This window comes from Acinonyx jubatus, chromosome F2, assembly GCF_027475565.1.
Source record: "Acinonyx jubatus isolate Ajub_Pintada_27869175 chromosome F2, VMU_Ajub_asm_v1.0, whole genome shotgun sequence".
Classification (NCBI taxonomy): Eukaryota; Metazoa; Chordata; class Mammalia; order Carnivora; family Felidae; genus Acinonyx; species Acinonyx jubatus.
In genome coordinates this window covers 73,775,538-73,793,003 of record NC_069394.1, presented here as the reverse complement: position 1 = coordinate 73,793,003, position 17,466 = coordinate 73,775,538, and the positions used below count along the sequence as shown (strand labels likewise).

At 47.7% G+C, this 17,466-nt stretch overlaps 1 protein-coding gene across 1 annotated transcript; it reads right to left on the bottom strand.

The window, feature by feature from the left end:
• Positions 1–10,204: 10,204 nt before the first annotated feature.
• PENK (proenkephalin) lies at positions 10,205–15,285 on the bottom strand. Its single transcript, XM_027042899.2, has 4 exons — positions 15,134–15,285; positions 14,994–15,050; positions 14,357–14,497; positions 10,205–11,183 (listed from the first exon to the last, which is right to left on the bottom strand). Exons 2-4 carry the CDS (start codon positions 15,030–15,032, stop codon positions 10,521–10,523), a joined length of 843 nt encoding a protein of 280 aa, XP_026898700.2. The 5' UTR covers positions 15,033–15,050; positions 15,134–15,285; the 3' UTR covers positions 10,205–10,520.
• Between the last annotated feature and the right edge of the window lie 2,181 nt (positions 15,286–17,466).

Genomic DNA, 17,466 nt, shown 5'->3' with positions numbered 1-17,466 from the left:
GACCTTCAGTGTCTTGCTTCTTTCACTTTGCCTAATGTTTGCAAGGTCATCCATATTGCAACATGGATCTGTATTTCATCCCTTTTTGTGGTTGAATAATATTCTATTGTATGGATGTGCCACATTTTATTTATCCTTTTATCAGCTGATGAGTGCTTGGGTTGTTTCTACTTTTTCACTATTACGAATAGTGTCGCTATGAACATTTGTGTACAAGTTTTTGTACAGACATGTTTTCCATTCTTTTGTATATATACTTAGCGGTGGAAATGCTGGGCCACGTGGCAGCTATATGTTCAACTTTTAAACTGTTTTCCCCCAATGTACAAGGGTCCCAGCTTTTCCATATCCTTGAGAACACTTGTTATTGGCCATCTTTTTTTTATGGTAGCCAATCTAGTAGATGTGAAGGGCTACTAGTTTTTTCTGTTATTCTTCATAGTCTAAGTTTTTGGAACTTGTAAAATATATTTATTGAAGCTCTTTAATCTATTCTTGTCACTTAAATACTGTTTCAGTTAAAAAACATCTTTGTTGGGGCACCTGGGTGGCTCAGTTGGTTAAGCGGCCGACTTTGGCTCAGGTCATGATCTCGTGGTTCATGAGTTCGAGCCCTGTGTCAGGCTCTGTGTTGACAGCTCAGACCCTGGAGCCTGCTTCAGAGTCTGTGTCTCTCTTGCTCTCTGCCCCTCCCCCACTCACACTGTCTCTCTCTCTCTCTCTCTCTCTCTCTTTCTCTCAAAAATAAATAAATGTTAAAAAAATTTTAAAAACATCTTTGTTTTATGGTGGCTGATTTCCTCATTATTAACTTTCTATTGGCTGATACAGTCGTGAACCGTGTCTAATCTAGAATTTGTCCTGTATAATTAGTTTTTTTCCCCAATATGCTCATTTATTGCTAACACATTTTAATTTCATAATTTCTTGATCTCCTTTTTATGGATGGCCTTCCTGCTTTTATTTCTTTGAAAATCTCAAAATACCTGTTTTAAACTTTCTTTTCAGATGGTCTTAATACTTGCATTTCATCACGAGTGAAGTTGTTATATTTGTTGGCTTTCTTAAAGTTGTTTTCTTTACATATGTTGGAATTTTATAGTGCTACTCATAGCAAGTGGGATTGTTTCTCTCTCTCTCTCTTTCCCCATTCTTACTTATTTACCAGTTTGGGTTCAGAAATAGAATTTACATGGGAGGTTTGGGGACATTTCCCCATAATGAAGTTAATCATATTGCCAACTTAGTAGCTAAGCTGGCAGAGGGCTCTGCCCAGATACTGGTTCTTTAACTGTATCTACTTACTCCTGTCACCCCAGGAAGTCAGAGTCCTGGTTAGCATTTTTGACTTTTTTTAGCCTTTTTCAATCGACGGGCAAGACCTGCCCTCATCTGAGGTCCTTGGCAATCGACCTGGCTCTCATACATTGCCATTTGGTCCCAGTTATTATGAAAAAGTCAAATAGGAGGCTGCCCCCACCACACTCAAGGCTCAGAACCTGGGAACCTACCATTTTCACTCCCGCTTAGCATAGTTTGTTTGTATTTTGCCTAAACTACCTGAAGGTTCATCCTTTTCTGAGCATAGTTATGTCTTTTAAGCTAAAACAATTTACACATATTTGCTGTGAGTTTAGACAGGAGTATGGACTCACAGTGCTGTTTTATTGAATGCCAATGGCAAACAAAACAGACATAGTTTCCAGTTTCCCACTTGTTGAGACAGAATTCAGTCACACAAATTAATAGTTATAAAATGCAACATGTGCCGTGAAGGGAAAAATAGACCAAGCAATCAAACAATCAAAAAGAGTGTTTTGTGAGAGCTATAAGGAAAGACCCTGACTAGCCTGGGGACCCTGAGCAGGGAGAAGTGAAGAAGGGGACTCTTGGAAGTCATTGGTAACAGGGTAAATCAGCCATCAATTTTCTAGTGCAATTGATTCATAATGCTTGATTGACCTAAAGTGAAATGTTTTGTTTTAGTGGCTTTTAAATTCTGGCACAATTCTATAAAAGTTATTTTTTTTCCCAGCCTATCTTCTTAGACCCTGGGTAGCAAGGATCCAGTCATATAAAATTTAGTTTTGATTTCATTTGAAGATTTTCAGGTACAGAAGGTGCTCAGCCAGGCCAATCTCCTTAAGCTGCTTCAAGGTGAATGTCAGGCTTTAGAGACTCCATCATATCAACCCATTTCCTCCTTCAGCTTATTTTGTGAGATTATTGTGCTCAAAGGAGTTTCCGTGTGATGTATCCCAACTCTCAAATGCTTCCACATTGTTTCGTGCCTTATTTTACAAAGTGATTTCACATTAAAGTCTACCATCAGGAGACAGACTTGATTCTTCCTTGGAGTTATGTCTCATGGAGAACACAATTGTGTGATTCCTAGAGTTGTGAGAAAGTTAAATTCCAAAGCTTTTCCAAGAGACTTGTACTTCGAGGCATTACATTTACAACTTATGATACACATGATGAAAAGCTTGCACTTCTTAGTTACATAATTCCATATGTATAGAAAAAGGATTATTTAATATAATCTGCCAAAAAATTACCTATAAATCAGTTAAGAAAAAGACAACCAAACAGATAAAGGGGCACATGTATTTTGTAAATGGGGATACCAATTGGTATGGTATTTTTGGAAGTTATGTGTCAATAACCATAAACTATGAAATATGCATGTCTTCTGAGTAATTCCGGAATAGTCGGAATGTACTGGATTGGCGGGAAAGGCAGTCTCACGAGTGGTCTGCGTAAGAAAGAGCCTTGAGCCTGAAGCCACACCGCCCGTTGGAGGTTTATCACCTCGTGTGGGACTATCTCCCCTTATTTCCTGCTCAGTCAGTGCTCCTCTATCTCAAAGTTGGTGTGTGTGACATGACACCTGGCCAACCCAACCGCCACATCTGTCCTCTGCAGGGAGGGGACAGGGTTCCATCCACTGCCACAGGAGAGGAACGCAGGTAGGCCAGTTGCCCTATGTTGGCCATGGATGAGACCTGCTGGTCATCGGGGGACCGACGCCCACTATTGAAGCTCATCTGGCCCTGTCTCTTCTCTATGTGAGTAAAACATCCGTCACCCCAATGCTTAATTGCATTGTGTTTTCCTTGGTGACTCTGATACCAAGATGCCTTGCGCAGAAGTGTTCAGTCTTCCTCTCGGGTTGTGCGGGACTTTGCTTGACAACTACTACTCCTCTTACTGCTACTGCTACACGCACACGCACACGCACACATGCTTTTTATATAGGATAGGTTATGTTGTACATATATATTTATGAGGATGCTTACTGCGGCATTGTTGGTAATATAAAAAAAATGGCCAGTGGAGTTGGTTTTAAAAAAAAGCAAAGCAGGGGGGCACCTGGGTGGCTCAGTTGGTTGAGCGTCTGACTTCGGCTCATGATCTCGCGGTTTGTGAGTTCAAGGCCCAATCGGGCTCGCTGCAGTCCCTCCCTCGCTTAGGCTCTCTCAAGAATAAATTAAAACATTAAAAAAAAAAAAAAGCAAAGCATCCATGTTACACAGTAACCATGCAATAGTTGAAGAGTATCAGGCAGACTTACATGCTGATGTCGAGATATTGCCAAGATACATTAGTGAAAAAAAAAAAAGGTGGCAGGATAAAATGTACAGAATTATTTTATTCATGTTGACAACAATAAAACTGTACGTGTCCACGTAAGCACGTATGTCATCATTAGGAAAAAATATATATATTTAGGATAAACACCAAACTTTTAGTGGTGGGTACTTCTGTGGAAGTCATGGGAGATGACAGACAAATTTAACTTTAACACTGTATAGTTTGCATTTGTTTGAATTTTCTTATGAAGGACAAGTATGGCACTTAAAACTCTCTGGAATTACCTTCTTTGGTGTTTAGTGTTTCACTCTACACTTTAGACCATAAGTTTGAGAATGCACAGAATTGGGTGGAATTTTGTTTTCTGTAGCCCCAGGACCTAGAATCACGCATGGCCTGTAGCACATGCTCCATAAATATTTGTGCAGTGAATAACAAAAGCATTGAAAAGGGAAGAAGGGGCTGGCCATGTAAGGTCTGCCCACTCCCAATTCACCTAAGCTCCTGCCCTGCCAGCCAAGTCTTTAACAAGAGCTCAATGTCCCATCACCTCAGTGTTGATTTCAAGCTGTGTGACCTCCTCATGGCCCCTCCTCTTTTCTTAGCCCCACTTTACTATCCCTAGAAGATCTAGCCTTCTACTCAACTGACAACTTGAAGGAAGAATTCTAGAAGGTTGGTTCTTCCAGTTCATGTCTGCAACTCCCCAGCTTTCCCATTTCTTTTCTAGATTGGCTTTAAAACGAGGGCAGGCATGGTGGCGGCAGGCGGAGGCCCATGGAACGGAGAGAGAGAGAGAGAGAGAGAGAGAGAGAAGAAGCAGATGCCCGGTGGCCAAGGGAAGATGGTGCCTGTCTGCAAGGTCTGGGATGAAGTGGTGCCTTGAAACAACCCCATCAGTAAAGCCTGTGAATCCCACTAAAAATGGTCTGTCCCTCTTCTCTTGCTGAGGATGGTCTTGTCCCCTGCCAGTTATACTGATCCCAGGGAGCCTACAGGGAGACCCAGCACACTAAAAGACAACCAGTTGGGATAAGGCTGCTTGACCGAACATCCTACCTGAATGTTCTCAATGTAAAACAACATGGAGGGAACAACATAAAGCATATCCAGTATTTGCTAGCAATGCCATTGAGTCAGCCGGCCACCAGGGTCATAGACAGGCTTATATATGTTATAAAAGGGAGATAAAAATGACTCTTGAGACTATTTTATCATTTAAAAAACTCATTCATTTATTTCATGGTTTTTAGAACATTCAGCACAGAGCAGAAAATAGTTCAGATGTGTAACTTGAAAAATAGATTTGAGAAGCAAAAGAGTAACTAAGGATACCCAAATGGTCAATAAGCCTATAAAATGACGCTTGAACTATCAACAATAGCCAAAGTATGGAAACAGCCCAAATGCCCATTGACGGATGAATGGATAAAGAAGATGTGGTGTATATATACAATGGAGTATTACTGGGCAATCGAAAAGAATGAAATTTTGCCATTTGCAACGACGTGGATGGAACTGGAGGGTATTATGTTAAGTGAAATTAGTCAGAGAAAGACAAATATCATATGACTTCACTCATAGGAGGACTTTAAGAGACAAAACAGATGAACGTAAGGGAAGGAAAGCTAAAATAATATAAAAACAGGGAGGGGGACAAAAGAGAAGAGACTCATAAATATGGAGAACAAACTGAGGGTTAGGGGAGGGGTTGTGGGAGGGGGGATGGGCTAAATGGGGAAGGGGCACTAAGGAATCTACTCCTGAAATCATCGTTGCACTATATGCTAACTAATTTGGGTGTAAATAAAAAAATAAAATAAAATAAAACAAGTTTAAAAAAAATGATGCTTGATCTCACCAGCGACTAAAGAAATGTAAATTAAAACAGAATGGCGAAAATTAAATAAGGCTCATGATATGAAGTATTGGTAGAATATAAACTGTGGCCAGGAGCCCAAATTAGCACAAACTCTTTAAAAGTTGCCTGGCATTATAAGGCGCCTGGGTGCCTCAGTTGGTTAATCTTGAATTTGGCTCAGGTCATGATCTCACAGGTCATGAGATGGAACCCCGCATAGGAGCCTGCTTGGGATTCTTTCTCTCTCTCTTTGTCCCTCCCTCGCTTGCACTCTTTCTCTCTCAAAATAAATTTTTAAAAAACTTAAAAAAATACATTTAAAAAATCTGCTTGGCATAAACAGTAATTGAACATATCATACTCTATGATCCGGCAAATCTACCCCTAGTGATATGCCCAAGACAATGTGTTACAATGTTACACATGTGTTACAAGTTATGAGAGACACAGAATGCTTATAGCCACAGTATCCCCAAAAGCCCCAAACTGAAACAGCCCAAACTTCCATCAGTAGTAGAATGGACCTTGCAGCATTTCCATACAATGGAATACTATATGGCAATAAAAATAATAGACCACAGCTGTCTGCAACAGCATGGAAAATTCTCATAAACGTAATGTTGAACCACATTGTTACAGAGAACAAAATCTGTTTTATTTTTATAGAAAAATCTAAAAACAAGCAAGTTACTTTATGGTTATAGAAGTCATGAGGGTAGTTACGTTTGCGGAAAAGGAAAGAGCTATTTATTTGGAGGGCAAGGGAGTGGGTGCTGAGGATGTTCTATTTCTTGACCTGGATGCTGGTTCATGGGTATGTTTCCTTTCCAGCAATTCAGTGAGATGTGCACTTGTGACATGTGGACTTCTCTGCAGACATGTTATACTTGATTAAAAAAAAAACACGAACAGAAAAAGTATCAGCATGTGACATGGATGGGTATATTTACATGATTGCCAAGCTCCCTTCTCTGCTGAGACAGGCATTCCTGGTCAATAATAGCACGGGGTTTTTTTGTTGTTGTTTTTTGTTTTTGTTTTTGTTTTCCACTTTCGAAGCAATGGGCGAGCATTACAAGTTCAGGTGTTTGGTGTAGGAAGTGATTAAGAATATCTCTTCATTGCATGTTTATCACCAAACCTGAAAGTTTATATAACTTTTTCTCCCCACCCCCAGCTAAACCGGGATACTCTGAAGGCTGCAAAATGACGACAGATACGGGTGACAGATATGACTGAGGTAACTGGCACATTTTTCCCTCAGGAGGGAGGAAACTTGAGGCCGACGGGGAGGTTGAAACACGTCAGCTTACCTTGCCGCTTACCTGCTCTCAACCTTGAATTATTTCTGGTCGTGTCAACACCCCAAGCCTGAAGACCTCCTAAGTCTTGTTCCTCCTCCCAGTTGGGGGCACTGCAGCCACTTTTGGCGCAGTCTGGAATGCCCTTCCATCACATTCATATAGCTGGCTTTATTATTAGTTGAATGGATGAATTGGTTCCCGTGGGGGTGCTTAAGCACCCCTCCAGAAACAAAGCCCACAGATATTCACCGTGGTCGAAGTCTCAAGGCATTCAAAGCTGTATGGCCCTTTCCATCTTCTAAGAAGAAACCTTCGTGGCTCGAGGCTCAGATTCGTCATGCCTTTTATTTTTGGAGAACTTCCTCCTTACACGGGTTTTACATGTTTGCAGTGGAACACTGAGAAAGCGAAGAAGATGATTAAGGGCTCTGCAATCCTTCCTGCCTCAGGAGACATGAAGCCCGGGAGAGAAAACACTCTGGTTGGGTGTTCTCAGGCTCTGGCCAGACTTCCAGAAGCTCAGGGACAGTATCTCAACCCTGGGAGGCCCGGGAGCCAGAGCACGTAGGCCTGGAGAAGCCTGGTCCCTGAGAGGCCCCGGGGTGAGAGAGCACCTAGGCCTGGAGAGGCCTGGTCCCTGAGAGGCCCAGGATGACGGGGCACCTCATTCCCGGCCGTCCCAGGACGAGGCGTTGCGGGTCAGGAGAAGCCCAACAGCCCCTTGCGAGCACCGGAAGTTACGACAACCACCTAATGAGGACAGCATGGCCACAAGAGCTTCAGGCCCCACGGCTAGCTGGGATTTGCCCCCCGGGCAGCCTGGCCGGGGTTTCTACACAGAGTCCGCAGAGCTATCGACTCTCGGAAGGAACCCAGGCCAGGACTAGGCCTGAGGTGGAACTGGGGTGGCCTGAGCGCCAGGACGGAGGTGAGGGGGCCCAGAGAGAGCGCTCGGGAAGGTACAGGTGGAGCCGCGGCGCCCTCTGCAGTGAGTGCGCGTCTCTGCACCCAGGGCGCGCGGATTTTCCCCAGGCCCCCAGCTCAGCAGCCCCTTGGGGCTCCGGGCGCATCCAGCCCCCCTGCCCCGAAGCCCTAGCCCTAGGCTGGTTGTAACCCTCGTCCCTCCCGTGTTTATGGATCCCCGAATGCCTGTGCTGAGGGCTTCAGTCACAGCCCGGTTGTCGGCGTTTGAAACGGCACCCCAGGCTGACTCAGGGAAAAAGGCTCCTTGGAAGTAGGACATTCTTGGAAATCAAAGCCTTTCAGAGTTCAAGGTGCAAAATTCTAATGATGGATTTCGGACCACAGGCCAGGCACGCGGGAGCTCTGTGGGGACCCAGGAAGAACCCGTACGGCACCCCTCGAGCCCCATTTCCCGGACGACCGCGATACTGGCTGCGAAGCTGGGCTTCAGTTGACCTTTTACGCAGTTATACAAGGCAGCCGGACGGAAGGAGCCCTCGTGGCTGGCCATCTTTTCCGCTTTCTTCTTTTCCCGTTTCCCGGTCCCTCTTCCCTGTTCTCTCCCTCCCTGCACATTTGAGGCGCATCTTCTGGGTTCCACATTTTCCCCCAGGCGTGAGGCGGGGGAGGACATATAGGAATGAGTGACATTGTCCCACCCCAGACATTGCTGGACCTATAGCAAGGTGATAGGTGGCAAAAGAGGTGACAGGTCTGTTGACTACCCCGAGGGTTTTGGCCTGGTCTATCTACACGGCTACCCTAAAATAGAAAAGAAAGGGCTACTACATAAAGAACTGTGCTTGATTTGAAAAAAAAAAATAGTGTATTGCTTTGATCATGAAAATTGTGTTATTTCTCAAACCCTATTGGATGAGATGTGTATTACACATGTTGTATCATTATAAGGTAATGATTATGTTATGATCTTATGGTGGGGGGGGTTGGGGGGAGGGCATTTTACTCTTGCCATCTCTAGGGTGTAGGCTGATTTTCTCTTTCCAGGGTTTGGGAATCCTTTGCTCTTGGGGAGAGAATTAAAAACTTGGGTTATTACCACGACGATCTGGGTTTCAGGTTTCTTTGGAAAAGTCTGGCAACTTGGGGTTGGCATTTCCCAGGGAAACAATTGTCTAAAGCTGAACGGAGACCTGATATCTCTGATGTGTTATAACCTCATCACTCCTTTTTGCTCATGTCACTGGTTTCCAAGGGCCAGCTTCTGTCTATCCTCTTCTTCCTGATCTGCTCCAAACACTTACATTACTTCCATTTCTAGTTCGAAAGGGAGAGGGCTCTCACCTGGAAGCAAAAGTTAGTTTGCCAGGGATCGGGAATATAGGCGGCGGTGTGGCTCTGAGAGTGGTGTTGACCTGGGACCCCTTGCACTGATCAGAAGTCTTCTCATAGTGTATGGCCGAGGGGATGTCCCAGGGACCCCAGCAGGGCTGGACTCCGGGACAGAACTCCCAGGACAGCGGGGCTGCCTCTCCAGAAGGGAGCACACAGGCTTGCAAGGTGGTGGACTGCAGGGTAGAGACTCTTTCTCTCCTTTTCTGAGTTGCTAAACTCTGAATTTGGGGGGAGGAACACAAAGGAGAGAGTGGGTGAGGGTCCTGGAGAAAGGACTTAGTGGATGGGAGTTTAGCTACAGGTAGTTTCAACTAGAAAGAAAGAAGGAATGTTACATATGTTCTTATGTTTGTTGTTGCATGTTGTCCCCAATGGTTTAATTGATATGAAATGGCCATAAGCTTCTTGTGGGATAATCTGCCTTCTCAAACGTCTGTAATACCTTTTCAAATGATCTGGCCCCCAAATCCCTTCAGTCATCCCTTTACTCATTCGTATGTCCATTTGTCAGATATTGGACAACGCAGTCTGGGTTGTGGTATCAGAGTATACAATAGTGAGAAAGATACAGTCCCAAGTTCTTCCAGTTGTTGGTAGTGACCTGAGCGAGGGACAGGGAGCTGGAAGGCAAAGGCTATTGCCTGGGAGCAAGAAGTTTGGGATCTTAATTCTACTTGTGTCCTTCAACTGCTGGGCGACCTTGGTTCAACTATTTAGCCAGAGGGCTTCATCTGCGTTTGTGAAATGGGACCAAATTATCTTTCATTTCTTATTAACTTCTAAAATACTTTGCTGAAGAAAACGGACATACACATCTGGATATCAGTGCAGATTTCCTTATATATGAGGGCATAGCTAGTTTCTTTATTAGGTTTTGGTTTTTCTTCCTGTATCTGATTTCCAGAAACGAAGAGTGGAAATACATTGTATTTTGCCCCGTGTGTTTACTCATCTAAGATTTTCCATGTAAGGAACGAAACGAAAAATGGCTTGGCCGCGTCAGCGGTTGGAAGAGGAGGCCAGTGGTGAATCTGTCAAAAGCAGATGGCCTCAGTGTCTTCAACTTTAGGATTTACCGTGGAGACCGGAAGGCGAATGAGAACTTTGGGGAAGAAGAAACTTACAAGAATGTCATGCAGTCGGGGTAATGGGTTTATTGTACCTATTTACAAGTAAGCATTTACTGGTATTTTTGTCAAGAGTGAAGGACAAAGGAACACCAACCATTTTAGCATGAACACGACACAGCTGCAATAGACCAATACTGAGCATCAACACGGTGGAGAGAACACGGCGCCCGAAGCGAGCGCTTGCAGGTTGTGTAGTTAGTTACCCAGACAATAAAGGCCACTGTACCATGCAAGCAGTGCGCGATAATAACACACGATTGACCGGGGGACAGAGGGAGGCCTGCTGGGGCCTGGGGTCATCAGCCGGGAAGGGGGTCAGAATCTCGTAAATCCTCTGTATCTCTTGTCCACGTCGGGAACTTCTTTGGAGTAGCTTTCGCCTTCTTCGTCGGAGGGCAGAGAGTCGGCAAAACGCTTGAGGAAGCCCCCGTACCTTTTCTGGTAGTCCATCCACCACTCGGGCCGACCGACTCTTCTCATGAAGCCTCCGTACCGCTTCTGCAGCATCTTGGCTTCTTGCGCCAGTTGGGGGTTGCCCTTCAAGGCTCTCATGAAGCCCCCGTAGCTCTTGCTCACGTCTTCATCATCACCGCCTTCGCGGTGGCGGCCGCCGTCTCGGGTCTCCCCAGGCCCCAGCAGCTCTTTCAGCAGGTCCGAGGAACTGGCCAGGGCGTCCTCCTCCTCCTCGGCGTCCTTCTTCATGAAGCCCCCGTATCTCTTGGCCAGGATCTCCCCCGCGGGGGCCTCTTCTTCCGGCTCCTGCGGATACAGCTCATCCATTTTCTTCATGAAGCCTCCATACCTTTTCATGAAGCCCCCGTACTTTTTGGCTAGCGCGTGGCTCTCCTCGGGGCTGCTCTCTCTGAGGGCGCTGGTGCCATCTTGAGGAATCTCCAGCTGGGTCAGCTTCAGGAGCTCCTTGCAGGTTTCCCAGGTCTTGAGAGAAGGCAGTTTCCCTTCACATTCCAGGGTGCAAGCCTGGGAAAGGAATCCCATTTAGTGATACAAAGAGGCTTTTCCGGTTTCATTAGGTAAACGGTTTTTTCTGTGTGTGTGTGTGTGTGTGTGTGTGTGTGTGTGTGTGTGTCTGTGTGGAGTGTGCTTTCCTATGGAAACTCTTCTATGACAACGTGATTTCCAATTTCTCATTACAGCTTTTCAATATTCTGAACAGGCACATCAAAGGGAAATGGAATCATTGTGGGTAATTAACTGAGTCAAATTAGAATTTGTCTTTGAATTTGGACAGACAGTAGCTACCACGCCATTTCAGTATTGTAAAAGACTTTTTTCCACCCAATTTTAACCTCGACTGGCTGCCTGCACAATCTAATTTCACTGAGTAACCTTACACTGTTGATTGCATTTTGTTCGAGCTTTTTCTAACCAAAAGGGAGAAACTTCTCTTTACCTAATTAGGGATATCATCCCCAGATTCCTTTTATCTTCTTGTCTTACAGATAAGGTCAATATTAATAATATTAGGTTGTTTACTTTCTTGTGTTACTATTCTACCTGGAATGGCATTTAGTATTCCTGCAAACATTTTCATCCTTGAAAGAAAAACAGCAATTTCGGAATAAGTTGCAGAAGAAAGACATTCTAAAACTCAGTGTAAGTCTATGAATTACTTGGATGATGACATATTCAGTTGCTGCATGTTTTGTTTTTTGCCCCCTTGGTTGATTAAAACAGATTTAATCATCTTGAACAGAATCTTTCTTATGAGATCTGATATGCAACTATGCATATGCAAATATTCACACATTATTCATGTTTCTTAAGTTACCAATGTACAGAAAAGTTTCCCCTCCCAATGGAAATCATATTATTTGATAAAATGGGAATGAGACGTGATCTGTATATAATTCCTTCTTTTTATTATGTAATAATTAAATTTTAATCAGCATAAGATTTAGACTATGTGTTCTAACAATCTTAAGATTCTCTTCTATCCAGTAGACCACTTGGGCATAATAAAAAGAGAAGTAATATTGCATGACCATTTATAAAGTCTATATAATAGTTCTGGGCGTTTCAGGGCTTTTGATAGCTGCCTCAAGTCTACTTATGGAACCCAGGTTACAGACCCTTGATTTAGTAAAACCAGGCCCAGTCTTGGTATTTAAAATATATTGGTATATTAATTTGTATAAAATACACACATGTTACTTTCACAATGCAAGAAAGTATTTTCTTAGTGCAACAAAATTCCTTAGGGTTCTTTAACCAGCTCCTAATAATTAAACTTTGTGTCTAAGAAAAGTAAAGGGATGCTTTATAAACCCCTCCAGATGATGCAATTAAAATGATCCTGTGTTACTCTGGACATCTGAGCAAGAAACAAAAACACCACTAAAAACATAAGCTGTTCAGGGGTCAATACCATTTCCATTCGAAAATGAAATATCAACGATCTCTTTGCCAAAAATTACCATTGAACATTTTGTATACTGTCACCAAAAGGCTTTTTAATGTTGAGATTCTTTCAACAAGAAATGATGACAACCAGAAAACAAACAAAACAAAAACAAAAACAAAACACACACACTCATGCTAAAAGAAGTGATGTTAATTTATAAGTTCCAATATATGTCTATGCATCTGGACAACAACCCTGGCATGCCTGCTTAGCTTTGCACCCATCACCGAACAAAACACAAGTGACTTTCACGTGGTAGAGGTTCCATATTTGTTACGTTGATTCTACATAGTTTTGGTCAGGCAACCTCATTTCTCATAGGTCTTCTGCATCTGAGCTAAAATTCCAGAACTGCCGTAATATCAACAACACAGTCATTAACAGAGTCTTTTGTCACAGAGAAACTAACAACCCTACGTGTTGTTGGCAAACCAATCAGCCAAGGCAAAACCCATCAGCCAAACAAATCAGAACGACAAAGGCTAGATGAAGGGGGTTGTTGCCCCTATTTGAGATGCAACATTTTATCAGAGTTTAAATATAAAGCTCTACTATGTGTCTTCTCTTTCAGGCCATGCAAGTACCTGTGCATGTTGAATGAAGGGGCCCAGGTACTTCAATTGAAACAAGCCAACGTTTAACCTGAAACGTACACTTTGGGTTTTCTGGAATGCTTTCCTTAATTTTCACCCCTATTTTATACGTCTACATCACAACATTTCTTCAAAGGCTGAGATGGGGAACTTAACTCTTTGGATTAATACATTATTTTCTACTGAGCCTTTTAAGTCATCACGGAATTTCAACAAATTGAGAAGACAGTGCAAAGGGATCCCTGGAGAAGCCAGTTAAAATGAAGCTTCCTGGGTCCCCAATTCAGAGATTCTGATTCAGTAGAGCACCAAGGCTGATTTACCAGCACAGGGACTATGATTAGAATGAGTGGGGGTTCTTTGTTCTCAGCTTCTCTCCTCCCCTTCCCCCCAGCTTCTGTCCTGTAGTTATCTTTGCATTGTTGTCACCTCTTTGGACACCTTTCCTGTGCCTTTTTCATAGCAAATTAAATTGTTGTCTTAGTGGGTATGACAAAAGTACATTCAAGGGAAGACAGAAGTTGAATTCCGGGGTCACTTGCCTGTAAGATGTGCTGATCTGTTTCTCCCCCTTCCACTGCACCCCCCTTCCTCTCCCTTCCTCCCGATCCCAACCCTTTCCTCTCTCCTATCCACAGGTGAGGGTAAGGGCTTGAGGGACCTGAAGTTGAAAGGGCTGGAGAAATGAAATCCAAAGAAAGACAACGAAATGTCACTAATGAAAAATGACATTATTTGCAGGAAGGATGGGAAGATGGGTTGTGTGCAAGGGGACCTTCGTGGGATATGTTGGGAACTGGGGTGACCGAACATCGTCTTTGGGACAGGTGGGGTGACCACCAAATGCTCTCCAAGATGCTGAAGGGCGCGTATCCCAGGGCTCCTGCATCCCCAGGGGTAAAACGAACTTGGTTTGTGGGGAGACGCTGCCTCTTTTATCGGTCACTAGAGGGTCGCGGGTCCCGAAGCTGAGAGCTAGAGCGGGACTTTGGTAGGCGTTCAGGGAACTGTCGGACACCTGCGTCACCGCGGAGATCGGCGCCGCGGCGGCGGGACCGAGTGTGACCGGGGGATGCGCCCTGTCTGCGGACCGGCTCGGCTCCCAGCCCTCCCGCCCGCCCGCCTCGGTAACTCACCAAGGGGTTGATGTCGGTGGGGCGCGCCAGGCGGTAGCTGCACGTCGCGCAGTCCTGGCTGCATTCCGCCCTCACGGTCGCCAGGAGCCCGGGGCCGAGCGCCAGCAGCCAAGTGCAGAGTGTCAGGAACCGCGCCATGGGCTGCGGGGAGAAAGGGACGCGAACTCGGAGCGCGCCCGGAGCAGAGCGCGACCTTCGGAGGGACCCGTCGCCGGGACAGTCCCAGCCGGCGGCTGTCGAGCCGGAGCTCCCAGGGATGCGCCTTCCTGGGCCCCCCTCCCGCCTGGCCGGCGCCGCTTTTGGAGGCCCAGGGGGCAGATGGCCCCGCGGTCTCCAGGTAGGCACTGCCACTGGCCCCCCGAGCCCGCGGATGCCCGGGGCTCTCTTTCTGGGCTCCCACAGCCTAAGGAGGATTCTGGAGAGAACACCACCTGCGAAGACCAAATGCAAGAGAACGGGAGCCTTGGGGCGGGGTGGGGCGTGGGGGGGGGGGAGACGACATTCACCCGGGTCGCAAACAGGCACCCGAAGAAAGTTGGGGCGCCCCATGCAATGAAGGAAAACGCCGATTGGAACCGAGCGGGCGGACGGTCGCAAACGCACGCAGCAAAGGCGCGGTTTGGACAAGTTCACTCACGTTGATGCCGTTCGGATGGCGCAGGCTGGTCGGCGACATCGGGTCCCAAGCGCTGCTCTAGATGGGAGAGAACAAGGCAGGTGTGAGGCGGGCGGGGATCGGGGCGAGCGGCCGGGGGCGCGGGCAGACGCGGGTCTCACCGTCGCGGTCCTCGGCGTCGCCGCGGGGCCGCGGGCTGGACTGCAGGGCTCGGCGCGGCTGCCTCGCCTGGCCTGACTGTCCCGGGGCTGGTGGCGGCTGGAGTCACTTTATAATTAGCCCCCAAGCCAAGGAGGCGAGCGCGCCCCAATCGCCGGCGGGCTGCAGCTGACGCAGGCCCTACGCCAGTCCCGCGCCGACGCCCTCGTGGGAGGGGTCCGTCCCGGCCCCAGCACGCGGGCCCGGGGGCGGGGGGCGCAGGGTGGCTCAGCTCGCGGCTGGGTGACACATCGAGGCAGTCAGGGCTTGTGGAGAGAGAGTGGGATGACATCAAGTCCCCCCCGGGTGAGGTCACTGAAATCGCACGCCCTGGGGGTGCGGGCTGCTCGGAGAGAGCCGAGGGGGAGGCGTCAGGAGGGGCAGGTGGGCAGACTTAGATTTCTGGAATGTGCTGGAGACCCTCCGAGCGAGTGAACCTGCCCTTTCTCCGCCTCCCCCTGGGGCGCTGGATGGTCGCGGTGGGTGCCCGCCACGGCCGTCCCGAATGTCATTTATGCACCTGTCTGTACCCACCTCCCCCACTGGATTCTCAGGTCCCTGCCTCAGCGTCTAACCGCGTCCGGCGCATCGTCGGAGGTGCTCAGGGAAGGGTTAAAGTACAGAAAGATGGAAACTTATCGGGAATCTTAAAAATCCCCGGACAGCGTTCCCCTTTCGCGTTAGTGGGACCCTTGCCCAAACGTGGAGTGGAACAGCGTTCCTCTAGGGACAACACGCCGCGCGGCAGCGGCGGGAGGGGACCCGCCTTTACCCAGCTCCCTAGCCAGGCTTCCCAGTCGGGGACACGCTGCCTCTAGCGCTGTGCCCAGGGTGTCCTGGGGGTTTTGATGAGTGACAGGGGGGTGCAGGGCGGGTGTGATGCTAGCGTGCCAGGACTGGCGAGGGAGAGACGAGCGACGAGGTACCCAGGGCGCCTGGGGCTTGGGGGCGCACCTCCGCTGCTCAGGGAGAGGGCCAGGAGCCGGCGGGGGGTCTGGGGCTGCGGGTTGAGGCTCTCACTCCGCCACTTTCTAGTTCTGCGGAACACTGCCGAGAAGCAAGTTATGTGTCTTATGTAAGGCCTCACTTTCCTCGTTTGGCGAATAGGAACCAGAGGGAATGTGCCGTTCGTAAGGTTCGGAGAGGCGCAAACGAAATAATGGGCGAAAGCATTGATTTAGCCTTGTGTCCGGCCTATAGCAAGCCCTAGAAATGCGCATCTGATCTGACACCTGTCATCATCCGCCCTTTGGTTTGTCCATCACCCACCCATCATACATCTATTGTTTATTGATCCAGCCACGTATCCATCTGGCCTGGCCCTAGAGGGAGGCCACAAACTGTTCCAGAGCCCAGAGGGAGGCCACAGACTGTCCCAGAGCCCCCCTCACACACAGAGAGAGCCTCCGGTCTTTCCCAGCCACACGGACCCGCCACGACCTCAGCCTTCGCAGGTGCCCTCAGCCTCAGGGCTCCGCGGAGGCTCGGGCCGCGCCGCATCTCCCAGTTTTGTCGCTAGAGGGCAGCGCTCTCCTGCGTAGCTTTGCGGGCGCAGGGAAGGGGGCTCCGCGGGCCCGCTCGGGACCCTCAGCCCGGGTGGCCGCAGCGCCGCAGCAGTGCATGGCCTGCCCTCCGGGCAGGGGCAGCTCTGCGGCGGGGGACCTGGAAATGCTAGCGCCCGGGGTGCGGCCGCAGAACGCCGGCATTGACATCTTGCCGGAAAAGCATCACATGCCTCTGGGGCCCTTCAGCCTCTTCGCCATCAGGGGGCTGATAGAATCGTCCCCAGCTACTTTCTCTCTCTCTCTCTCTCTCTCCCCACCGAGAGGAGAGCTGACATTTGTACCTGAGGTCTCCCCCCAGTGGCCTGGGCTTTGTAGTCCGTGCAAAAGGAGCGCAAGAACAAATCCTGCCCAACAGGAGAGAAACCCCGCTGTATCGGAGCCCGGGGAGCACCTGGGCATCGTCTAAGAAGTGTAAAAACACAATCGGGGGCAAGAGGCTGAGACGTCTGTGTGTGGGACGACGGCACCACGTGTGGCTTCCTTAGGATACACGGGGCTAGACACGGAAAAGCTCCTTAGAATCTGGGAAAAGTATAGAAACTGAAGGGTGAAAGGAGTTTGGGGGAGGGTTTATTCCAACCCTCACTTTACAGATGGGGGAAAAAAAAACCCGGCGCGGCCAAGTGACATCCAAGGGACTGGCCCAGACAGTGGCAAAACCAGGTTCTGCCATACCTTTCTGGGGAGGCCTCAGGTTTGGTTTGTTTCTGTTGGAACAATCAATGTCTACT

What these genes read in the sequence shown, in the direction of transcription:
- PENK (XM_027042899.2), bottom strand. Translation starts at nt 15,032, where the DNA reads ATGTCGCCGACCAGCCTGCGCCATCCGAACGGCATCAAC. An exon ending in GCCATCCGAACGGCATCAAC is followed by an intron (nt 14,498 to 14,993) that starts GTGAGTGAACTT and finishes TTCTCCCCGCAG; the next exon opens with CCCATGGCGCGGTTCCTGAC. An exon ending in CCACCGACATCAACCCCTTG is followed by an intron (nt 11,184 to 14,356) that starts GTGAGTTACCGA and finishes TTCCTTTCCCAG; the next exon opens with GCTTGCACCCTGGAATGTGA.